Source organism: Physeter macrocephalus, chromosome 8 (genome assembly GCF_002837175.3).
Source record: "Physeter macrocephalus isolate SW-GA chromosome 8, ASM283717v5, whole genome shotgun sequence".
In the NCBI taxonomy this organism is placed as follows: Eukaryota; Metazoa; Chordata; class Mammalia; order Artiodactyla; family Physeteridae; genus Physeter; species Physeter macrocephalus.
Window position 1 is genome coordinate 95,053,155 of NC_041221.1, and position 22,558 is coordinate 95,075,712.

At 39.6% G+C, this 22,558-nt stretch overlaps 1 protein-coding gene across 1 annotated transcript in view; it reads left to right on the plus strand.

The window, feature by feature from the left end:
- The window catches only part of RHOBTB3 (Rho related BTB domain containing 3), a 52,268-nt gene extending 43,653 nt beyond the window's left edge, over nt 1–8,615 (plus strand). Inside the window, exons 11-12 of the mRNA XM_007110080.3 lie at nt 3,023–3,119; nt 7,991–8,615. Of these exons, the coding sequence (XP_007110142.2) occupies nt 3,023–3,119; nt 7,991–8,106 (213 nt within the window). The 3' untranslated portion in view covers nt 8,107–8,615. The remainder of the gene's footprint in view (nt 1–3,022; nt 3,120–7,990) is intronic.
- The last annotated feature ends 13,943 nt before the right edge of the window (nt 8,616–22,558 follow it).

Here is a 22,558-nt window from a genome sequence, read left to right on the forward strand (position 1 = left end):
AGTAGTTGTCGTGCACGGGCTTGCTCCATGGCATGTGGGATCTTCCTGGACCAGGGATCGAACCCATGTCCCCTGCGTTGGCAGGCGGATTCTTATCCACGGCGCCACCAGGGAAGTCCCTCCTGCATTTTTGACGTATCATTTTCATACATTCTAACAAGTCTGTCATACTTTTAAAAAATGGGCACAAGCTTTTCTTTCCTTATCTTGTAGTATCCTTTTACATAGTTCACGTATAAGAGAACTTCCTACTTGGTTGCACTGATTTCTTTAAGTGCCCCCCCAAGCGCGCGCGCACGCGCGCACACACACACACACACACACACACACACACACACGTACACAGTTCCTCATTAGCATCATTTATGATTGTATTGTCAGAAATTCTTCCTGACCTGTATTCCCTGAATGTGTGGTTTCTGACTATGTGATTATCCTTCTTTTTCCCTTTGAATTTTAAAAGTCTAAGATACCAACTTTTCTTGAATTTTACTATTTGTTTCTGAAGACTTTTCTGTTTGCTAAGATTAAGCCTACCTTTACCGGTTTTCCTTTAGTCTATTCTTGGGGGTCCCTAATTTGCCAGTTATGAATCACAGAATCAGGATAATTTTCTTCCTGCTTGAAGTTCTTAGGTTGAGGTTCAACTTCACCAGCCAGTTCATCTGTTGGTCAAACTTCAGTTAACCTTTCCCCTGTTGCTTCTCTGACTTCTAGGAGGTGAAATTGTCTTTTGGCAGAATTAGATTTCCAATAGCTCTCTGAATAATTGAAATTTCCAATCCCTCTATCATCTCTGCCAGTTTTGTATTGTGTATCAGGAAAGCATCATTCATACTTTTGATACAAATAAGCAGTTTTGATACAGATGAGCTGGAACTCTCCTTTAACCTCTCTCAGTTCTTTACCATGATTCTGCCTTCAGGTTCATATGTTTCCATCACGTTGAAATCTTAACACGCAACAGAGGCTTTTTTGCCTTAATTGGATCAGTTCCTTTGGATCGAGGTAGAGATTTCCTTATTCCTCCTCCGCTTTAAACCTTATCTTGGCAAACTTTGGTGATTTCTATGAAGTTCTGTTTACTCTTATATTAAAGTTTTAAACTCAAATTCTTGCTTATAATCTGTGCATTTAATATTTGGCTTCTTCAGGCCACCAGTTTTGTTTCTGACCTTTTCCTTGTGAGTTTTGGGGTACTTTTCCCACCATTATTATTCTTCACAGGGCTGTTAAATGCTGTAGCCTTTGGTTTGTGGTACTTTTTAAAATTTCTTTTTAAAATTCTGTTGTTTATTTCAGTTTAAACTGTCTTCTCAAGTCAGCACATATTCTTCCAAAAATGTAGTTTTTCCAGTGGGATGCATTCCATCTCTTGCCAAGAGCCCACAATTATGAAATCTTAAATCTTATTCAAAAATAAAATTCTGCGTTTGAACCATGTTTTTATAGCCAGCTATTCATTTCTGTGGCCTCCCTCTCTTTCGAAGTCACAGCCCTTAGGCAGCGTTCTGAACTGTCTGTTGGTAGGTTTTCTGCTCTGGGTTAACCATCTAGTAGTGCTGGTGGCTTCTGTTAAAATAGCTCCACATTCTTGCTCTATTCCCTTGAGATCACTCATATTCATCTGCTAAAACATAAAGTGAAGAAAGATTGTTAATATGTGATGTGGTATTAGATGAACCATGATGTCTCTTACAATTCAAAAATTGAGTTTGTATAATTAAAGTCAGAGGGACCTGTGAATTTACATGTAAAATATCCACACATTGTAACTTTTAAAAAGAGTGATACATGAGTTTCATTCTTAAGATTTGAGATTACAAATCTGTCTTCAATTTAGCATTACTTATTGCTTATATACTATTTTTGAGTGTCCTTAAAAGAGCTATATTTAACCTAAAGGTGGAAACAACCTAAATGTCCATCAACAGATGAATGAATAAACAAAATGTGGTATATACATACAATGGAATATTACTCAGCCTTAAAAAGGAATGGAATTTTAATGCATGCTGCCGCATGAATGAACTTTATGCTAAGTAAAATAAACCAATCAGAAAAAGGACAAACATTGTATAATTTTGTATAACTTGTATAACTTATACGAGATACCTGGAATAGCCAAATTCATAGAAAATAGAATAGTGGTTACCAGAGCCTGGGAGTAGGAGGAGAGGGGAGTTATTGTTTAACTGTACATGTAAAGATGGTTAAAATGGTAAGTTTTATGTTATGTATATTTTACCACAGTAATAATAAAAGAACTATACTCATGTTCCTAAGTTGCCTGGCAGCATGCTACTGTAATCTGAATTGCGTGGTTAGATGGATTAGTGAGTGTCACTGGGTGGGCACCAAGGTAATGATGTCATGGCCAAGTTTCTGAGTTTCCCTTCCATTAGCTATTGGAATTCAGGATGGATGATAAATGTGCTGGAAATCCTGCTCAGTGTAACAGTACATCCCAGTTAAAAGCAATTATTCAGACATAACCTTCTCATAGAAATAATTACATGTGGAAACCCATACCCTTAGATTGATGACATTTCCTCCTCAAAATATTCTTTGGTTTTCTCTGCAGGTGAATTTGTTGAGATATGGCCAGATGTATACCTTTGCTAACCATAATTCTTCTCTCTGCTACACAGATATAAGTGCAGTTAGTGAAGGCTATGACCTTAGATGAAAAGCTTAAATGAAAGTCCTCCAGAACCTCTAGTAGTCTTTGTTACCCACAGATACAGCCATGCATCTGCTTAAAGACATTCAGCCACTATGGCAGCCGTAGCTTGTTCTTCATTTGATTTGGTTTCTTCATTGATGTGATTTTATTATTATTTGTTAATAATGCTCCCTTTTCCTTTCTGCTGTCAGAGTAGACTGAAGGCTGAATCATATACAGACACATTAAACGTGGAATTGGGCCCTCCATGAGTTCTCCTGGACCATTCTCTCGATCTAATCATCCTGTTGATGGTCATTATGTACAATATTGTTTCACTTTCCATTTTTCTTGCAGTTTCACCACTCTGATTGCCTCTCAACCTGGCTGCTTCATTTCATTGCCACTAACTACCTCATCTTCAGTCAGAAGCCTGAATTTCAGGATCTTTCAGGTAGATTGCTAATTAATGTTTTTGGAACAAAAAACCTTTACGTTCTTTGTTCTTAGATTTGAGACATAATTTGTAGGAATAGTAGTTTTTAAAAGTAAAAAGTCAGTGTAAGACATTCCTTTTAAGTATGCAGTGTGGTAATTGAGGACACTTATAGTAACCGGTGTTTCATAAGAAGTTTGACCTGTGTTACACAAGAAGTTTGCTAATGATTGTTTCATAGCTCTCATCCATTTTTAAGTGCATTTTTTTTCTGAAGTAGAGAGAGAAGGGGGCCTCACATGACATTTGGTTGTGATAAATGAGATTTGGTTTTAACCACCTAAGTCAGAAGCAAAATTTAAATAGTACAACTTTTTAAATTTTCTTCTTAAAAAGAAAAAATTATCCCTAGTATATAGTTCTGTTGTACTGGTATCTCCTGTCTCTACAGGAGTCTATTATATCATTCGACAATAACCATTTTTTATTGATCAAAGAGTGGTGCAAAATTTACTGAGCAGAGAGTATACTTAATGTGATTTTTTTAAGGTAAATTATAAAGATTAAAACCAATCAAAGGGTGAGCTTCTGAGTGCTGCATAAGATGAAAGAAAATGAAAATAGAATAGTTATCAAAGTAGACAGTTTAGATACAATGGTTTGCTTATGTTATTGCCTAGAATAGACCCAAGGAATAATCAAGATAAAGGGAGAAGGAAATTAAAGATCTCCTAGTCAAGTAGTTTCGAACTCTAAGTGGAGAAACCTCCTTGGCGATGATGCCCGCAGTTCTTGTGAGGTGGGGGCAGAGAGCGAGGTGGGTGGCGCAGAAGAGGGAGAGGGGAGGAGAGGCTAGCGCTCTCTGTTCTTGGACCCCCTCCCTCGCACCTTCATCCAGAGTGGTTCCACTTTGATCTGCTGGATCTTAGAATTCTATGTAAAATTTTGCTTGTAAAAGAGAATCTGCTGCTAGAAGAGGTGAGCATCTCTGGTTTCATTCAGCTGTTCATTGCATATTTAAGGAAACCAAGAAACAGTCAGTTTTTGGCAGATGTATTCAGCCAGTCAACAAACATTGTATGCCTATTGGGAGGCTGTTTACGTAGAGTTTAACTATTAGCGCAGAAGAGTAACATAATAAATCATAGCAGGACAATAGATATTTACTAACCATTTACTTCGTGCGAGAAACAAAGTTCATGCATAAACATAAGGCATACTTCCCCTTGCTGTTAGTCAGTAGGGGCATTCTTACACAGTTATTCTGTAAGGAGGCAATTAAAAATGAAATAAATGAACATTTTGATTTTAGGACCCCCTTTATTATGCCACCTGAGGTCACCTTCATTTGTAAAAGACGAGTCAGATGATTTTCTACTTACTATTTTGTGTAGATTTGTGATACACATAGAGTACTATTACAACCTTGGGGGAAGGATGCTCTCTAAATCCTTTGAGTTATTAATCTTTATTTTATTCTGATACTTATACAATTGCCTATAAAGTATGTTATGACCACCTGGCACAGTGAGAAGCAGGACTCCAGGGTGTAGGTTGAGAAGGCAGGGTAAGAAAATGAGGCTGTGTCAGTGATTGTCTTATGTTCCTTTGATGGGAATTAAAACAGTATCCTGAGTGCTCTGATTTAGCGGTGCTTGTTCATGTCCAGGACCTGCTGTGGTGTGTCCTTTTGGGCAGAGAAAAAGAAAGCCCTGTGGATAAGGGGGAATTTGATAGTCTATATCAGCAGTCATAAACTGGCAGTCTATGGGTTGAATGTAACTTGCTAAGGGATTTTATTTGGACCACATGGTATTATAATTTTTTTAGTGTCAGTATTAAAAATTGTAACATGTCACATTTGAAAATCCAAATTTCTGGCTTCTTTTGACAAAGTTGGAAGATCTGGCTTCTCTGGGCCCATCTTCCCACATGGCAACAACCTGGAGCTGAGCAGTGGCTACTCATTTAAAGGCGTGTGTCCTCTCCATGGTGCCATAGTCTCCTCTCCTCCCTGTTGCCTGACTCCTGGCCTACCTCACAAGGTCACTTGAAATTGAAAAGGTTTCCTGTCACAGTCTCTTTACAGCTTCCTTAAAGAATTGCTCATTTTCAACTTCAAAAATCATCAAATTATTATTGGAATTCAATGAAATGTTTTCCCTTAACTGGGAATTTTTCTTCTTTAGAAGTGTTTAGAAATTTAAAAGTGAGACTGGAAAAAATCTCAGGTTAATGCTGGCACCGATACATCAGAACTCAGTGAAATAGTTCATTAAATACTAGGCATATTTTATATACTGGACTCATACGAAAACAAACAGCAATGCACAGGAATATGTTACCCTTGGCATTTATGGATTTGTTATTCTCACAGTTTAATTTATCTCAATATTATGTTATATATTATATATTGTGGAGTTTTTTGTCTCGTTTTGATTTTTGCTGGCTACCAGAGCTCATCTCTGACAAGTTTTCTCTGTTCTTTTGCTTTTGTTTTTTTAATCTTAACTGAGGGAGCAGCCTTATGTCACCTTTGCTCCCTAATGAAACCTACAGCTAATTTCCCTGGGCAGCTAGGTTGTTTCTTCTTATCCAGGCCCTGCAGCCTGGATCAAGACCTTGTTAATACAAATTATAATAGATGGGGTCAAACAGTAGATGGAGAAGTGGAAACTGACTTAGCAGAAGCAAACCTAAGTGCCCACAGAAGGGAATACTGATGAGAAACAAAGTGATTCACCCAGCAGACTACTGTAAAGCCTTAGAAATCTGAGGTACCTGGTATTTCAGAAAGCAGGTTGAGGCTTGAGGCTGAAAGCCATAGGATTAGTTGAATGCTTTTGCTACACTCCTTCCCACCCATGCAGGCAAGTGCTTCTCCCTCATCATCACAGGAGTTTGGAGGTTTATTCCTGGATAAGTTAAACCAAAAAAGTTATAGAATCATGAACTCAGAGTATAGTTGAGATTGGGGCAAGGAGCTGGACTGAAAACATAGAGGTGATGTGAAAGTGTCACATTTTATAGTAACCCTCCAGCCTTCTTCCCATATCCAGGTTCTGGAATTCTGGCAGCCAGGTATTTGACTCCCACCTTGACTACCACTTTCACACTCATACTCTGGGCATGAAATTGAAGCATCCTTCCCTGACCTCACATAAAAAACTGTAGGTGCAGTCATTTGAGAATTCTCTCAGTTAACCCAATGGATATCTGTTCAGTTGTGCTACAGTGTATTCCACCAGTCAGCAAGTCCTGCCCATCCCCCAAAGATTTCCAAACAGCTTTCTAGCATCTCACTGTTTAATATAAAGAGGCTAACTGAGGGTCAACAGATATTTGAGGCAGTGTCCATTGTAAAAGATAAATACCAAAAACAAAACAAAATGAATAAAAACAGAAGAGAAGGAACTTACAAGAACGAAGAGTAGAAGAAAACCTTAAAAACAACCCTATAATTAATATCCTCAAAGAATAAGAGATATATGTTCATAAAACAGGGATAGAATGTTATAAAAAAGAAACAATATTCATAGAGACAGAGTATATAGAATAGTGGTTGCTGGGACTTGGGAGAAGGGGAAATGGAGTTGTTTGATGGGTATAGATTTTAGTTTTGCAGGATGAAAAGAGTTCTGGAGATTGGTTGACAACAATGTGAATGTGCTTAACACTACTGAACTATATACTTTAAAATAGTTAAGATGGAAAAACAAAAAAAAATAGTTAAGCTGGTAAATTTTATATTATGTGTATTTTACCATAATTTTAACAAAACAATAAAAGTACAAGAAGTTGCTCTTGAAAATTAGGATAGCAAAAATGAAACCATAACAAAAAAAAACCAAACAACTAACTAACTAAAAGAGTAGAAAGATAAAGGTAAGGAAATCTAGAAAGTAGGACAAAAAGGATGAAGAGACAGAGAAAGTTTTTTTTTTAAAGTTGGAGGCTCAATGCAGGAGGTGAAGTATCTCAGTAATAGAAGTTAATACAGGAAGAAAAAAGAAAAACAATGCTGAGGAGGAAATTATCAAAGAAATAATACAAGAAGTTATCCCAGTACTGAGGAACTGAGTCAACAGATTAAAAGGCTCTGCTAAGTGCTCAGCTTAATGAATAACAAGGTCTATCACTGGGATGTGCAGGAACACCGGCTATAAATAGAAAAATCTAAACGTTTACAGAATAAAAAACCCCACAGATCACTTATCAGCGACCATGAATCTGAATGGTAGTAGAGTTCTTAACAGCCTTGGAAACTAGAAAGCAGTGGAGTACTGTCTTCAACATACTGAGGGAAAATTTTCAACCTAGAATTCCATACCAAACCAAATGATCTATTGGGTGTAAGGACAGATTAAAGACGTTTCATCACAAGCAAGGTCTCAAAAACACTTCTGATGCATGCTCCGCTTCAGGAAGCTAATAAAAGTTGTGCTTCACCAAAACTAGAGAAAACAGAGTGAGGAATCTGGAGTCCAGGAGTGGAGGGATCCAATGCAAAAGCATGAAGCAGGCATAGAAGGCAAGAGGGTACAGGGCTCTGAAGAGAAGGGTCTCCAGGGCAACACCACCACCACCCCCATAGGAATGGCTAGATCCTCTGATAACTGTGGCCCCATGGGAAACAGAATTGAGAGGACTTCAAAGAGTTTGGAAGGTTGAGTTAGCTACAAAGAAAGCTAATTAAAGGAAAAAAACTAAAACAGTATATAATTGTGAATCACAGAAAAACATAAATACTGATGACTGATTGAGGGGAGGGGAAGAAGTATACAGCAGAGCTTGGATCTCACCTATTACATAGGAAACCAATAGTTAATATCGAAACTTGATCCCAAATAAAATATATTCAATTAATATTCTTTTTCTGAAACTTTTAGTGGAAGAACGCAGTTTTGTTGAAAAGCACAGATGGCCATCAAATATGTACTTGAAGCAGCTTGCGGAATACAGGAAGTATATTCACTCCCGGAAATGTCGTTGCTTAGTAATGTAACCCTGGGGTTTTTATATACACACACTTTTTCTTGTTATTATGAAGAATGGGGTACTTCTGGGTTCTAGGAAAATTCTTGAGACTGCAACCAATATGGGAGTTAAAAAAAAAAACACCATACAGCTTAATGTGCTTATTAGTTCTTATTGAAGAAAACTATTATTATGATCTTAAAAGGGAACAGAATATAACATAGGCTAAAATTAAGACTTCACCCGAGTATATGAGGCTGTGTACAGCTATTTTTCCCTTTAAGATGCCCTATTGGTTTAGTGATATTAATACCCCTTCCATTTAAGAAATGTTTAAATTTTTAAAAAATCATGTAGGATTAATACAGAAATTTCATCATGTCTGATTAATTGCTCTATTAAAATAAGGGCCTTTTAAAGACCCAGTATGACTGTTTCTATAGTGAGAAATCTAGGAGAAAACTGATCAGGCTGAGATCTTAGGAATAGAAATTTGCTAGGATTTTGAAAATGAAATGCCACTTCATTCCAAATCAGTGACAGTGTTTGAACCATAATGGAAAAAAAAAATCTGGTTTTTATCTGAACAATCCAGCTGAGCCACCTTGTCTCTCCCCTGGGATTCTGATTAGGCAAGAAATCTATAGAGGACTGGCTTTGTGGCCATGTAACCTGTGTGCTTACACAAGGCCCCCTGCTTAGAAGGGCCGCATGCTTGGTTCAGTGCCTTGCGATAGCCATCTTAAACTTTGTAGTAATGTTTGAAGAAGGGCTCTGCATTTTCACTCTGTACTGGGCCCCCCAGATTATGCATATCTCCTAGCAGGGTATGTTTTCTTGCTCGAACGTTATTATCTCTGAAAGCAGAAAGGAGGCACTGACATCAAGGAAAGAGAAGGAAGCTTGCTGAGGGATGAGATCACATGGGGTTTCCCCCATGGGAAAGTCTGTACCACCCATGGCCTCCCTCCTCTGCCACCTCGGCCGGCAAGTGAGAAATGCATCATGTTGGTTTCACTTTGCAACACTTACAATTCTGGCACTGCACAGATGAATACTTTCTTGATCATTCTCTAAGACCAGGATGTTGGTAAAAGTGACTGACCAGTGTGACTTTAATATGCACTTATAAAAATGCTCATAGGAAAATACACTTCCTAGAGAATTTGCAATCAAAGGCTCAAGAGTTTTTCTTCTTTCAGTGTATTTACTAAGATTAGGGTGTCAGTGGCTTGAATTGTGTGAATTCTTTCTGAGGACTGAAAGGGTATTTGATGAGGAATAGCATGAATCTTGTCCTTCAAGATTATCTAATAAGTTTCAGAGAAAGGATATAAATCAAGACTTGTTACATGTAGAGAAAATGGTACTAAGATAGAGGACAAAATTTTAGTTTCTCTTGTATCACATGTCAACAGAAACAATTACATCAGAAGCTCACAAGCTGAGAGATGGAAAACCAGATTACTGTTTGTTGTTAGCATCATTTTCATCTATAATTCGGTATTGGAATATATTTTTCTTTTAATTTCCAGTGACTTTAGAATACACATAGTTTTTCCAGCTGTTCAAAGGTTTGATTAAACAGTTTTATACCATAGTATAGACACAATACTATACAGTTAGTCCTTGGATGTATACCAACACTGTCAGAGTAAAACAGTAAAAATCCCCTACAAATATCTTACAAGAAACCTGATTTTAATTGGATTGTGTTGATAAATCTTACTGGAATGCATTTTTTATTATTTGTATTTAACTCACTTGAGCTAATCAACTATTGGCAAATTCCACTTGACAAAGATTAGCATTGGAAAGAATAGATACTGTAGAAGATTCTTAGAAATTCATTCACATTTAAGGCCTTTTAAAATGCAGTGATAGCCTTTTGCTTTTCATAAGCATTTTCTTACCCCTGCATTAATTACAGCACTTAAAATTCTAAGTCAGTCTTAACTTTTAATCTAGGAAATTAAAAAATATAAGTTCTAAAGCAAAATATTTTCTTGAAAAGACTATTTAACATTTCAGTAGACCATAGATAGTTTCTAGGTTGTTGGACAAAAGTGGAAGTTGGGTTTGGGAGCTGGTGCTCTGCTCGTGCTGCGCATGTAGTTTTTATTATGAAAGTTCTTTGCCACCTGTGAGTAACTCAAACACCCCGATGTCACAGCTCTCCTGGGCTAGTAAGAACAGTAATCAAATTAGACTAGACTCTTCAATACCTTTGAATTAACTCAATTTAAAACAACAAGAATTTTTTCTTAGAAAAAACCTCACAGACTATCTTGGAGAAATGAGTGCTCTTTTTGAGTTTTTCTAATTGAAAGATTATTTCTAGATGAATGTATGCTTTGTGCTGATCTCTGCTTCAATATATTTACCAATCATTTTAATTAGAGAAGATACTGTATGGTAGAACTAAGGCTTTTTCTTTCTGGGCCAGGTTTTCACCTTATATAACCCTTGTATACTTCTGACTACTCTGTGTTCATATTGTAGAGAGTAGGCTTATAATATAGAAGGTTCAGCAACATAGCTGAAATTCACCCTTTCTAAGCCAGCATGGTGGCTTCATATTGGGCAGAAGCAGAAAACTGAAGAATTGGATAAATTTGACTTCCAAGACAGCTGAACTTTTCAACTGTAGTTTTAAAAAGTACACTACACTGATATAGCTAATTAGACAAAAACATCCTTAAGAGTATTTTATTTAATTTAAGGCATCTGTTTAATTCAATCTTTAATAATTTTGCAAAGAAGGGTATGTGTGTATTTTAATATAGCCTGACCTGAATTTATATGTTTTTAGTTTTAGTATTTAACATTTTTGTAACAAATAAACCTTTTTTTAAAACAAGTTCAACACAGTGTCATGTAGTTATTTTCACCTTGTTGAATTGCTGAAGTAACTTTGGGAATTCTGCCTTGTATTTCTCAAGCATAATTATGCTTCATGAAAACCACTATGTGTAAAATATTTAGAATGTTGTTGATATGGTAGATGTGTGTGATGAGATAAAGAAATTTATATTACCTTTAACAGCTGGTAACAGAATTTCTCTTAACAAAAATAACTGCAATTATTTAGAAAAATGCTTTGATAATTATGTAGCCTAGAAATGAGCCCTTATAGGCTTTAGTGTTGGCTGGGGGCAAGACTTGAGAAATGGAGAAGCAACTTCACATAATAGAGGGTTGAGAATTTGGATCTTTTCAACAAAATGAAAAGGCAACCTACTGAATGGGAGAAAGTATTTCCAAGTCATATGTCTGGTAAAGTGTTAGTATCCAAAATATGTAAAGAACTCCTACAACTCAATAGCAAAAAACCCAAATAATCCAAATAAAAATATGCAGAGGTTCTGAATAGACATTTTTCCAAAGAAGACATACAGATGGCCAAGAGGTACATGAAGAGATTCTCAAGACCATTAATTTTCAGAGAAATGCAAATCAAAATCACAATGAGGTATCACCTCCCACCTGTTAGAATGGCTATCATCAAAAAGACAAGAAATAACAGGTGTTAGCGAGGATGTGGAGAAAAGGGAACCATTGTGCACTGTAGGTGGAAAGATAAATTGGTGCAACCACTATGGAAAACAGTATGGAGGTTTCTCAAAAACTTGAAAATAGAACTACCATATGATCCAGCATTTCCACTTCTGGGTGTTTATCTGAAGAAGATGAAAATACTAACTCAAAAATATATCTGTACTCCTGTGTTCATTGCAGCATTATTTACAATAGCCAAGATATGGGAACAACCTAAGTATCCATCAATGGATGAATGGATAAAGAAAATATGCTATATATATACACACAGTGGAATATTATTCAGCCATAAGGTATAAAATCTTGCTATTTGTGACAACACGGATGGACCTTGAGGACACTATGCTGAGTGAAAAAAGACAGAGAAAGACACATACCATATGATCTCACATATATATGGAATCTTAAACAAACTAAACCCCCCCAAAAAAGTAAGCTCATAGATTTAGAGAACATATTGGTTCTCTAAGGCAAGGGATGGGGGGAGTGTGAAATGGGTGAAGGGGATCAAAAGATGCAAATTTCCACTCACAAAATTGGTCATGAGGATATAATGTACAGCATGGTGACTATAGTTAATATCACTATACTGTATATTTAGAAGTTAAGAGAATAGATTTTAAAAGTTCTCATCACAAGGAAAAAAATTTGTAACTATGTATGCCAATGGATTTTTTTTTAACATCTTTATTGGAGTATAATTGCTTTACAGTGGTATGTTAGTTTCTGCTTTATAACAAAGTGAATCAGCTATACATATACATATATCCCCATATCTCCTCCCTCATGTGTCTCCCTCCCACCCTCCCTATCCCACCCCTCTAGGTGGTCATAAAGCACCAAGGTGATCTCCCTGTGCTATGTGGCTGCTTCCCACTAGCTATCTAATTTACGTTTGGTAGTGTATATATGTCCATGCCACTCTCTCACTTCGTCCCAGCTTACCCTTCCCCCTCCCTATGTCCTCAAGTCCGGCAATGGATGTTAACTAGACTTTTGTGGTGATCATTTTGCAGTATATGCAAATACCATTATGTTGTATACCTGAAACTAATATAATGTTATATGTCAATTATATCTCAATTTTTAAAAATTAGACCTTTCCAGGGTGGAGGAGCCCAGGTAGGAGGGGGAGAGAGACCAGGCAGCCATAACATGAGGATGGAATGTGTGCTATATAATACAACAACTCCTCCCTAGAAGTTTCCTAAATTGTCAGTTAAGTCTCCTAAACCCATAAAGGCCTCCACAGTTCCACTGGAATTCTGTTCCTATAACACAAATCTGACCTGGGAACGTACCCTTCTGGAAAACTCCCATTGCTTATTAAAGAACCTCCACAGTCCTCACTGCCAGCAAGGCCTTTCCTAATCTAGCCCCATCTTTTCTGCCTTGACAAGTAGAACTGTCCATCCAGACGTCTGTGTACGTGCACACTTCATGCTCTTCCCATGGCTTGGGTTGTGTTGCCATTTCCTGTCTACTTTGCAAACTCCAGCATATGCTGTAGAGTCCCTCTTATATTATCGTATCTCTTTTGCTTTCCGTGACTCTCCCAGGAAGAATTCGTTGCTTCTGCATGTGTCTTTCCTTAGCTCTTTATTCATACCTTTCTTATGGCAGTTATTGCATTTTAGGTATTTATGTATTGGTGGGCTCTCTATGGTAATAACTTGAGGACAGGTATCATGTCTTGATTTATCTTTGTGACCCAGGTGGTTGGCTGAATGGGGAGTTGATGAACAGATAGACTGGAAGAGTGGTAGATCATTGAGGGGATGCAGAACATGTACAAAATGATCCTTGGGGACATTTCTGCCTGGGAGTCTCCATTGGAGGTTAGTGTGGTGCTCCAAGGACAATGATGCTTCAAGGACAAAGGACGACCCTGCCTGAAAAAGTGTCAGCGTTACACCCTCTACCGGACTCTTAATCACCCTCCCCACCATGTTGCAATGGTTACAAAATTCTTGAGCCCACCTGGGCAACGGGACCTGTCCCAAATAAGGAAAGGCATCCGGCCTGTCCCACCCCCACCCTATAGAAGGAAGGTAGATGTGCCTCGACCAATCAGTAAATGAAATTTTCACCTCAGACCATTCTTTTGTTTTCTGGCTATAAAAACTGATCAATGGCGCATGTTCGGGCTCGACTTTCCCAGACTACTAGGAAGTTGGCCCGCTGTTCTGGCAGTGACCCTTCCCTCTAATAAGTTCTATCTTCTTTACATTCTGCCTTGTGTCTGGAAATTCTTTTCCAACCGGCATTCGGACCACGACAGTTAGCAGTGAGATGGGCTGTGGGGGACAGAAAAGTTCCTGTTGTGCGTAACGAAGGGGAAACAACTCCAGTGTTACACATAATGTTTAATTGCATACAAATAGTTTCCCTGGCATGTGCTGGCTGTGTTCTCAAAATCTTAATTGTCCTGCTCTACTGTCACAGCTTAATGTTCAGTAATGATCAGATTATTATGAGAGTATCTGAGATTCTCTTACATGTTCAGAGCAAAGAGCTCTCTTATTTACTCCTATTTAAGAAAACACAATTTAGTAGACACAATATATTACTTATTTTAAAAAATTAAGTGAAAAGGAGATGGGATCTCAGCCCCTCTTCCTCTCTTGGCAACTTGGACTGGAAAGTCCGCAGAACTCTTTAACTCAAAACGAAATAACCCAAACTGAACCAGTAACTTTTCCTTAAAGGCTGAGCTTAAGTCCTTCATCCAGGACTTAGTGCTTATCTTGTTTTGTTCACATCCAAGCCAAATGGTGCATCCTTTTTTCTTGTTTCTTCTTCCCCTAGTAACTGCATCACCACTAAAACACTTTTCTCTTAATACTTATAACTCCTGTTACTCCAGAGTTCCCAGTGGTTTAGTCTCTGATGTGTCATGTTCAAGCAGAACAGCCAAACATTATTTAAAAGGTTTCTCATTCTTTTTATATTTTAGTGTTGTCATTTTGTGATAGGTAATATATTTACCTGGCTCAAAATACTACAAAAAGTATACTTTGGGAAGAGAGTTCTTGCTTCCATCTCTGTCCCCCATCACCCCATTTCCCACATTCCCATAGGTGATCACCTTCATTTGTTTTTTATGCATCATTACAGTATTTATTTATGGGAGTACAGGCAAAGGAAAATGCATAGTCTCATCTTTCTCCCTATGGTCAACAGAATAATGCCCTCCCTCCAACATCCACATCATAATCCCCCAAACCTGTGAATGTTACCTTTCATGGCAAAAGGGATTTTGCAGGCATGATTATGTTAAGACTCTGGATAAGGGAAGATTATCCTGAGTGGTCCATTTTGATCCCAAGGGCCCTTAAAAGAGGGAGACAGTAGAGCAAGAGGAGAGGAGGCAACGTGGGGATGAGAGATTTAAAGATGCTACCATTTGAAGATCAAGGAAGGGGTCATGAGTCAAGGGAGAAGGACTGCCTCTAAAGCTGGAAAAGGCAACAAACTGATGCCGAACCCTGGCCTCTGTGCACCGGCACCAAATTGAATCTCGGAGAGAGAGTTCTGGGTGAAGTAGAAGAGAATAGCTTTATTGCTTTGCCAGGCAAAGGGGGCCACAGTGGGCTAATACCCTCAAAACAGTGTGTCCCATCCTGGGGTGGGGGTGGGGTGGGGTGGGTAGTGAGGGTGAGGGTTGTGAGGAGTCTTATAGTCAAAGGGCGGGATTTCTGATAAGGATCAGGGTGCATGCAGGGCCTGCATCCCTTCAATCTAGAGATCATCTGGCATCCGGTGGTCCCTGGTCCCGTGATCTGTGGTTCTCAGGATATTGAACTGTGACCCTTCTGGAATGAAGAATGCTTCATCAAGTAGTTAACATCTTCCATTTGTTGGGGGTTTTAGTTCTGCAGAAGAGCTCAAAGATATTGTCATGTACATCCCTTGAGGGGGAACCAGGACCCTGCCCCAAGGCTACACTGTTGTTTCTTGACTGCTCCTCCCTTGTCTCTGCATTCTCGCACTTCCCTGATTAGCAACTGTTTGAAGCTGCCCTTTAGAACTCAGGGAAGGTCATAGAGGCTGAATGAAGCCTATTTCCTACAAACAGGAAATAGGGGACTAGAAAGACTTTCATGCCCTGGAGCCCCATTAGGTCCTGCTTGGTTTCAGAATTCTCCCTTCAGAACCAACAGAAGGAACGAACCCTGTTGACATCCTGGCTTTAGCCCAGTCAGACTGATTTTGAACTTCTGACCCCCAAAACTATAAGACAATCAATCTGTATTGTTTTAAAGCCATTAAGTTTATGATCATTTGTTAAAGCAGCAAAAGGAAACAAATATACCCCTTTTCTTATATAAAGATGACATGAATTATATCCTTTGTTCTCTTTAAGGAAGATTGGGTGGGTCTCAATACCTTGAACATTAGTAATTCATTAAACCCGTTGTTCTGAAACTGTAGCCGTCATCAAAGCACCTGAAGGGCTTTTAAAAACAGAACCTGGGACTTCCCTGGCGGTCCAGTGGTTAAGACTTCGCCTTCCAGTGCAGGGGGTGTGGGTTCAATCCCTGGTCGGGGAGCCAAGATCCCACATGCCTCATGGCCGAGAACCCAAGACATAATACAGAAGCAATATTGTAACAAATTCAATAAAGACGGTCCACATTTTTTAAAAAGTTTAAATAAATAAAAACAGAACCCTGGACCCCAGCCCCAGAGTTCTGATTTTGTCAGTCTTGGTTGGGCCTTGAGAACCCACTAAACAATTCCATGTCTCTTGGGTCTGAAGCACCCAACTACTCCAGGGCTTCCTCCTCCATCAGTTTAACTTGACTTCTAGACCCATGTCCCTCCCTGTCTTCTTGACAGTTCTTCTGGCTCTTTCACCTTCCCTTCATTTTGCTAATTCTGCTTCATAAGAGTTTGACCAAAAGACCAGAGTTTCCCCCTGAGGCCTGGGCCTGTGGAGCAGTCAGGCAGAGCAGAGCTTCCCAGGATGATTTCTGCTGGTTGGAGAAGCAATGAGGGAGGTTTCAGGAGGTGGGGTCTCGACTCAGACACTCTCAGAATCACACACTAGGCCTGCAGGCCTCACCTCGTACTGCCGTTGACCTTCCAATCTTCTGTCGAGCTTGGGATTTCTTTAGGCTTATGCTGAGTACTGAGCCTTTTACCCTGTTGTCCAACAGATGATACAGGGCTGGGAATTCTCAGTGAATTAATGTAAAATTAAATTCTGAAAGGACTTAGAAACAGCCCTGTATGTACTTATAATCAGGAAATCTGAGTCCATCAATCTTTTCTGTTTATAAATATGACAGATTTTACTACTATCTCAGAATCTACTTTTTTTCCTGAAAATTGTCTACCTTTTTATTGTCTTCCAATTTAAAAAATATATATTCACCTTCCCTGTAAGAATTAGAAACAATATTGGAGCACAATCATAAATAAATAATGTTTTTTACTCTGGAGGGCCTCATAGGACAAAGTTTGGTTAAACCAGTTTTGTGAGCCCTGGGAATTCTTTTTATAGGCAGCAGGTGACCCCTGTCCCCTCACACAGGCTTGCTTCCAACTTCTGAGTGCTTTTCTCTTCCTCCTCTTGAATGGAAGTATCTTGCTTTTGCCTGTACTTTCGTAAGTTTAAGGCTATTGAAAAATAACTACAAACTCCTCAGTTGCAGTTTTCATAAAATTAAAATTTATGTAGACTATATTTTCCTAGAAATCTCTTGTCTAATTCTCTCCCCAGGGTCACCTGGGTAACTGGACACATCACTGTTCTTGGGTCTTACGGCCCCTTTGTTGGAAGAGGAGTAGGGTGGTTTTTCTAAATTTATAGTGACTTTCTCTGAGGAATGAATTGCCTCAGAGTAAATTAGGACATTTTGGTCTAGAGTAACTACATACCAAAGTCCTTGAGAGGCTATGGGTAAAACCCTGGTAATAGGGTAGAAAGGCAGATTACAGTGCTGCAATGTCCAGGTACGGTTCACATGCTTCCCTTGACTTAGAAAGAAGAAGTTAGGATAATTTCCTTTGCAAGAATTCAAACGTAAATATATCACTTAAAGTAGGTACCCACCACCACCACCAACAACAAAAACAACACTTTCTCTTTTATATTCCTCACTATTTTTCATGGATATGGTAAGAAAAGCTGATCTTATATGGGACCTTAGTATTAGTAGGCATCTGACTTCTTGTATTTCACTTCATTTTTATGTGTCTTTTATCACCATTTCCAAAACATAATAGTTGCTTCAGAAATGTCTGTTGAATGTAATGGGGCACAGTTCATGGAGAACCCAGCAGAGATACTGGCCTCCAAGTTGACAGTGTTGACTGCTGTGGCCCAGGGACCCCATTTCTGCTTAGGGACCAAGGAACTTGACCAGAGGTTTGGCCCCAGGGAGGGGCAGAGAAGTCACTCAAAACAGAAGCAGAGTGAGGCCCCACTCTCAAGGGACTTCAAGGGCAGGGCCTTCAGGGAGGGGTGAGTGTGGAAGGACAGGAGATACCCGAGGGATAAGTTCAGGAGAAGTTATCTTTGGGGCTTTGGGGCTCGTGTCCTGCAGGCAGAGATGTAATCGAGTGAAATTTCAGTTACTACTGTTTATAGGAACTCCATAAGCTGGGGAGGCTTGGGGAAATTGAAGTACTATTTAGTATTTCAACATTACTATTTATTGCCCTTTTACTAAGTGCCAGGCATTTTGCATATGTTATTTCCTCTTCGAAAAGATAATATATAGCACAGAAAAGTCGTCTGGTGAGGTGATTAAACACCAGTGACGAAGCCAGATTGCCCAGATTGACTCAGATCCTGGCTCCACCTCTTACTGTGTGACCTCGGATAGGTGAGGTAGGCTCTCTCTGGACTTTGCTCATTTATAAAGTGGAGCTAATGGACGTAGCAAACTCGTAGATTCACTGGGGGGAGTAAATGAGGTCATACATGTAAAGGGCTGAAACCAGTGTCTCGCACAGAGTTAGTGCTCTGTAAGGATTAGTATGATCACATTGTCCCAGCAATCGTGTGAGCAAGGTGCTCTCAGTATCTCCATTCTAGCTTGAGCACGCAAAGCCTACATGCTCTACCAACTAGCAAACAGGCTCCATAAGCATCCTAAGAAAAATGTAAAATCATCCAGCTTAGGCGGGAATTGATGCTCCCTTTGAAGGTGTTGTAACACCGCTGGCTTTGTGCAGTGTGGGAAAACAAATGGAGTCTGGGCATGTCCTGGCTCCAACGTCAAGGAGTCATCCAGGTCATCACGCCTCTCCAACCTTCATCCCCACCCTCCTCCCAGGACACTATTCCAAGGTCTAATCTGATCATGATTCTTCAAATGTTATGATGGATTAACACACCACCCTGTGCTTAATATTTGAAGTTAAGTAACCTGAGACTGATGAATGGAAAACAAACAGTATATCCTGGTATGAAGTGTCAGAGAGGAAGGTAGCTGGTTTCAGGGCACGAACAGCCAGGGAATGAGGTTTCTCTGTTAGTCCTCTTTCCTTTTAATCAATTTTAATTTAATTAGTTAATTTAGTTACTTTTAATTCTTATAGGAAGAACCCAAGCTGGAGAGATTTGCTTAGCCACAGGCACACAGCTAGGAAATGGCCTAACCAGGATTTGAATTCTGTCCATGTGGCTTCTACACCAGGAGAATCTATACCTGGAGCAGCAATTTTGGGTTCTTGGGCCAGTTCCTTTAGGAAATGTGCAGCTTAACATGAACATTCTCTTGTTAAATAGTACAACTGAAATGGATGAATTACATAAGCTATAAAATATTCCTGAATAAAATTATTTTAAAAAGAAAGGAGGAAAGAGAAAGGAAAAAAGGAATAAAAGAAGGGAGGGAGGGAAGGAGGAAAGAAAAATATGAGTAGCTAGAAAAATGTTTTCTTACTGGTTTAATAACTACTGTAAACCAGTGACCTGGGTTCAGTGAAGCCCCACAGAACTGGATGAAAACTGGAAAACTTTGTTTCTGGGTAAATGCTTTGCATATGCCCTTGTGAACTTCTTGCGAATTTATCTCCCCTGCCTCCCCCCCTCCCCCTTCCCCACTGCATATCACACCCACGGTACAACCTTGGGACAAGAGAATTCTACACTCCATGACGAGCAAGTATAAACACCTTTTTGTGCGTATGTTTGCTTTTGGTAAAGGCATGCTTGCTGCAATCCACTGAGTCCTAGGATCTCTGACTGACTGAAAGAGTTTTGTGTTAAGGATGCCATTTATACAGTTGCTGATACTTAGGACTGTGTTGTTAACTAACACATCCCAGATGCTCATTTAGTACATCTGGAAGGGCTAAAGAGTTAGACTGGATTTAGGGCCTGGGTAGGCTCACCTGCTTATGACCCTTTGTGACCCATTCCCACATCATCCCTTCAAGTTGGAGGTGCCCCTCAGGGAGGCTGTTTCCCTGCCATCTATCCTTTGTTGTTCTCTTCCTATATCTCAGCAAAGGGAGAGAGATGAAAATGTGTATATGTGTGGGGTTTGGTGAGTTTAAGAGCATAGTTGTTGTTTTAATAGACTTTTAAAAAATACATTTATTTATTTTATTTATTTTTGGCTGCGTTGGGTGTTCGTTGCTGCACACGGGCTTTCTCTAGTTGTGGTGAGCGGGGGCTACTCTTCGTTGTGGTGTGCGGGCTTCTCATTGCAGTGGCTTCTCTTGTTGCGGAGCACGGGCTCAGTAGTTGTGGCTCATGGGCTCTAGAGTGCAGGCTCAGTAGTTGTGGCGCGCGGGCTTAGTTGCTCCACGGCATGTGGTATCTTCCCGGACCAGGGCTCGAACCCATGTCTCCTGCACTGGCAGGCGGATTCTTAACCACTGCGCCACCAGGGAAGTCCCTGAGAGACTCCTTTTAAAATTAATTAATTAATTAATTAATTAATTTTTGGCTGCGTTGGGTCTTTGTTGCTGTGTGCGGGCTTTCTCTAGTTGCAGCGAGCAGGGGCTACTCTTTGTTGCGGTGTGCGGGCTTCTCATTGTGGTGGCTTCTCTTGTTGAGAAGCACGGGCTCTAGGTGTGCAGGCTTCAGTAGTTGTGGCTTGTGGGCTCAGTAGTTGTGGTTTGTGGGCTCTAGAGCGCAGGCTCAGTAGTTGTGGCACACGGGCCTAGTTGCTCCGCTGCATGTAGGATCTTCCTGGACCAGGGCTCGAACCCATGTCTCCTGCATTGGCAGGCGGATTCTTAACCACTGCACCACCAGGGAAGTCCTTAATAGACTTATTTTTTAGAGCAGTTTTAGCTTCACAGCAAAATTGAGAGGAAGGTACAGAGGTTTCCCATATTCCTCCTGCCTCCACATGTACATAGCCTCCCCCATTATCAACATCCCCCCCCCCCCAGAGTGATACATTGGTTACAATTGATGAACCTACATGGATGCATCATAGTCACCCACAGTCAGTAGTTTACATTAGGGTTCACTCTTGGTGTCGTACATTCTGTGGGTTTGGATAAAGGTGTAACAACATGTATAATACAGAATAGTTTCACTGCCCTAAAAATCCTCTGTGCTCTGCCTGTTCATCGCTCCTACCCCCAACCTCTGGCAACCACTGATATCTTTACTGTCTCCATAGTTTTGCTTTTTCTGGAATGTCATATAGTTGGAATCACATAGTATGTAGCCTTTTCAGATGGGCTTCTTTCACTTAGTAATATGCTTTGAAGGTTCCTCCATGTCTTTTCAGGGCTTAATACCTCATTTCTTCTTAGTACTGAATAATATTCCATTGTCTAGATGTACCATAGTTTATTTTCAGTACCTTCTACTGAAGGACATCTTGGTTGCTTCTAAGTTCTGGTAATTATGAATGAAGCTGCAGTAAACATCCATATGCAGGTTTTTGTGTTGACATCAGTTTTCAGCTCCTTTGCGTGATTACCAGGAGTGCATTGCTGGGTCACATGGTAAGAGTATGTTTAGTTTTGTAAGAACCCACCAAACTGTCTTCCAAAGTGGGTATGCCATTTTGCATTCCCACCAGCAATGAATGCGTTCCTGTTGTTCCATATCCTCATCAGCATTTGCTGCTGTCAGTGTTCTGGATTTTGGCCATTCTAATAGGTGTGTAGAGATATCTCACTGTTGTTTTAATTTGCATTTCAGTCTTTTATCAGATATGTCTTTTGCAAATATTTTCTCTCAGTCTCTGGCTTGTTTTTTCATTCCCTTCACAGTGTTTTAGGTGTGGCTGAACTACACTGACTCTACTTTGTCAGCTCCACCTTAAGCCCACAGTTGTATTGCCCTCCTCTCTGCAGGACTGAGCTTTAGTGTACTCACAAGGAATGCACCCAAGCCAGCTAGGTTCCCTATCAACTTTTACCCTTTCCTTCATCTGATATGAAAACTGGAAGAATGCCTTTTGCTGAACCAGATGGTAATGAGACCCCTGGTTCCTGTCAGTGAGGATGTGATTTTCCCAATTAGTCAGATTCTATTTTTAGCTTTGGCCCCTTTAAATTCCCCTGTACCCCTTTAGGCAGTGTGGTGTACAGCTGCTAATGCCTCTGGATCATCAAACACCCGATCCTGTCTGTGTCAGTTACCCCCAATAAACTTCATAGTTAGACTTTATGGAATTGCCTGCTTTGTTTTTGGTCTCAGAGTTCCTTCTCAGTTTGGAGGATATTATTCAATATCTCCACCTTCCAACACTTTCACAGAGCAGAATTTTTAAAAGTTTAGTGAAGTCTAGCTTATCAATTCTTCCTTTCATGGGTCATGCCTTTGGTGTTATATATCTCAAGACATCACTATACCAAGGTCATTTAGATTTTCTACTATGTCATTTTCTAGGAGTTTTATAGTTTTGCATTTTACATCTATGTCTTTGATCCATTTTGAGTTAAGTTTTGTGAGGGATGTAAGATCTGTGTCTAGGTTCATTGTTTTGCAT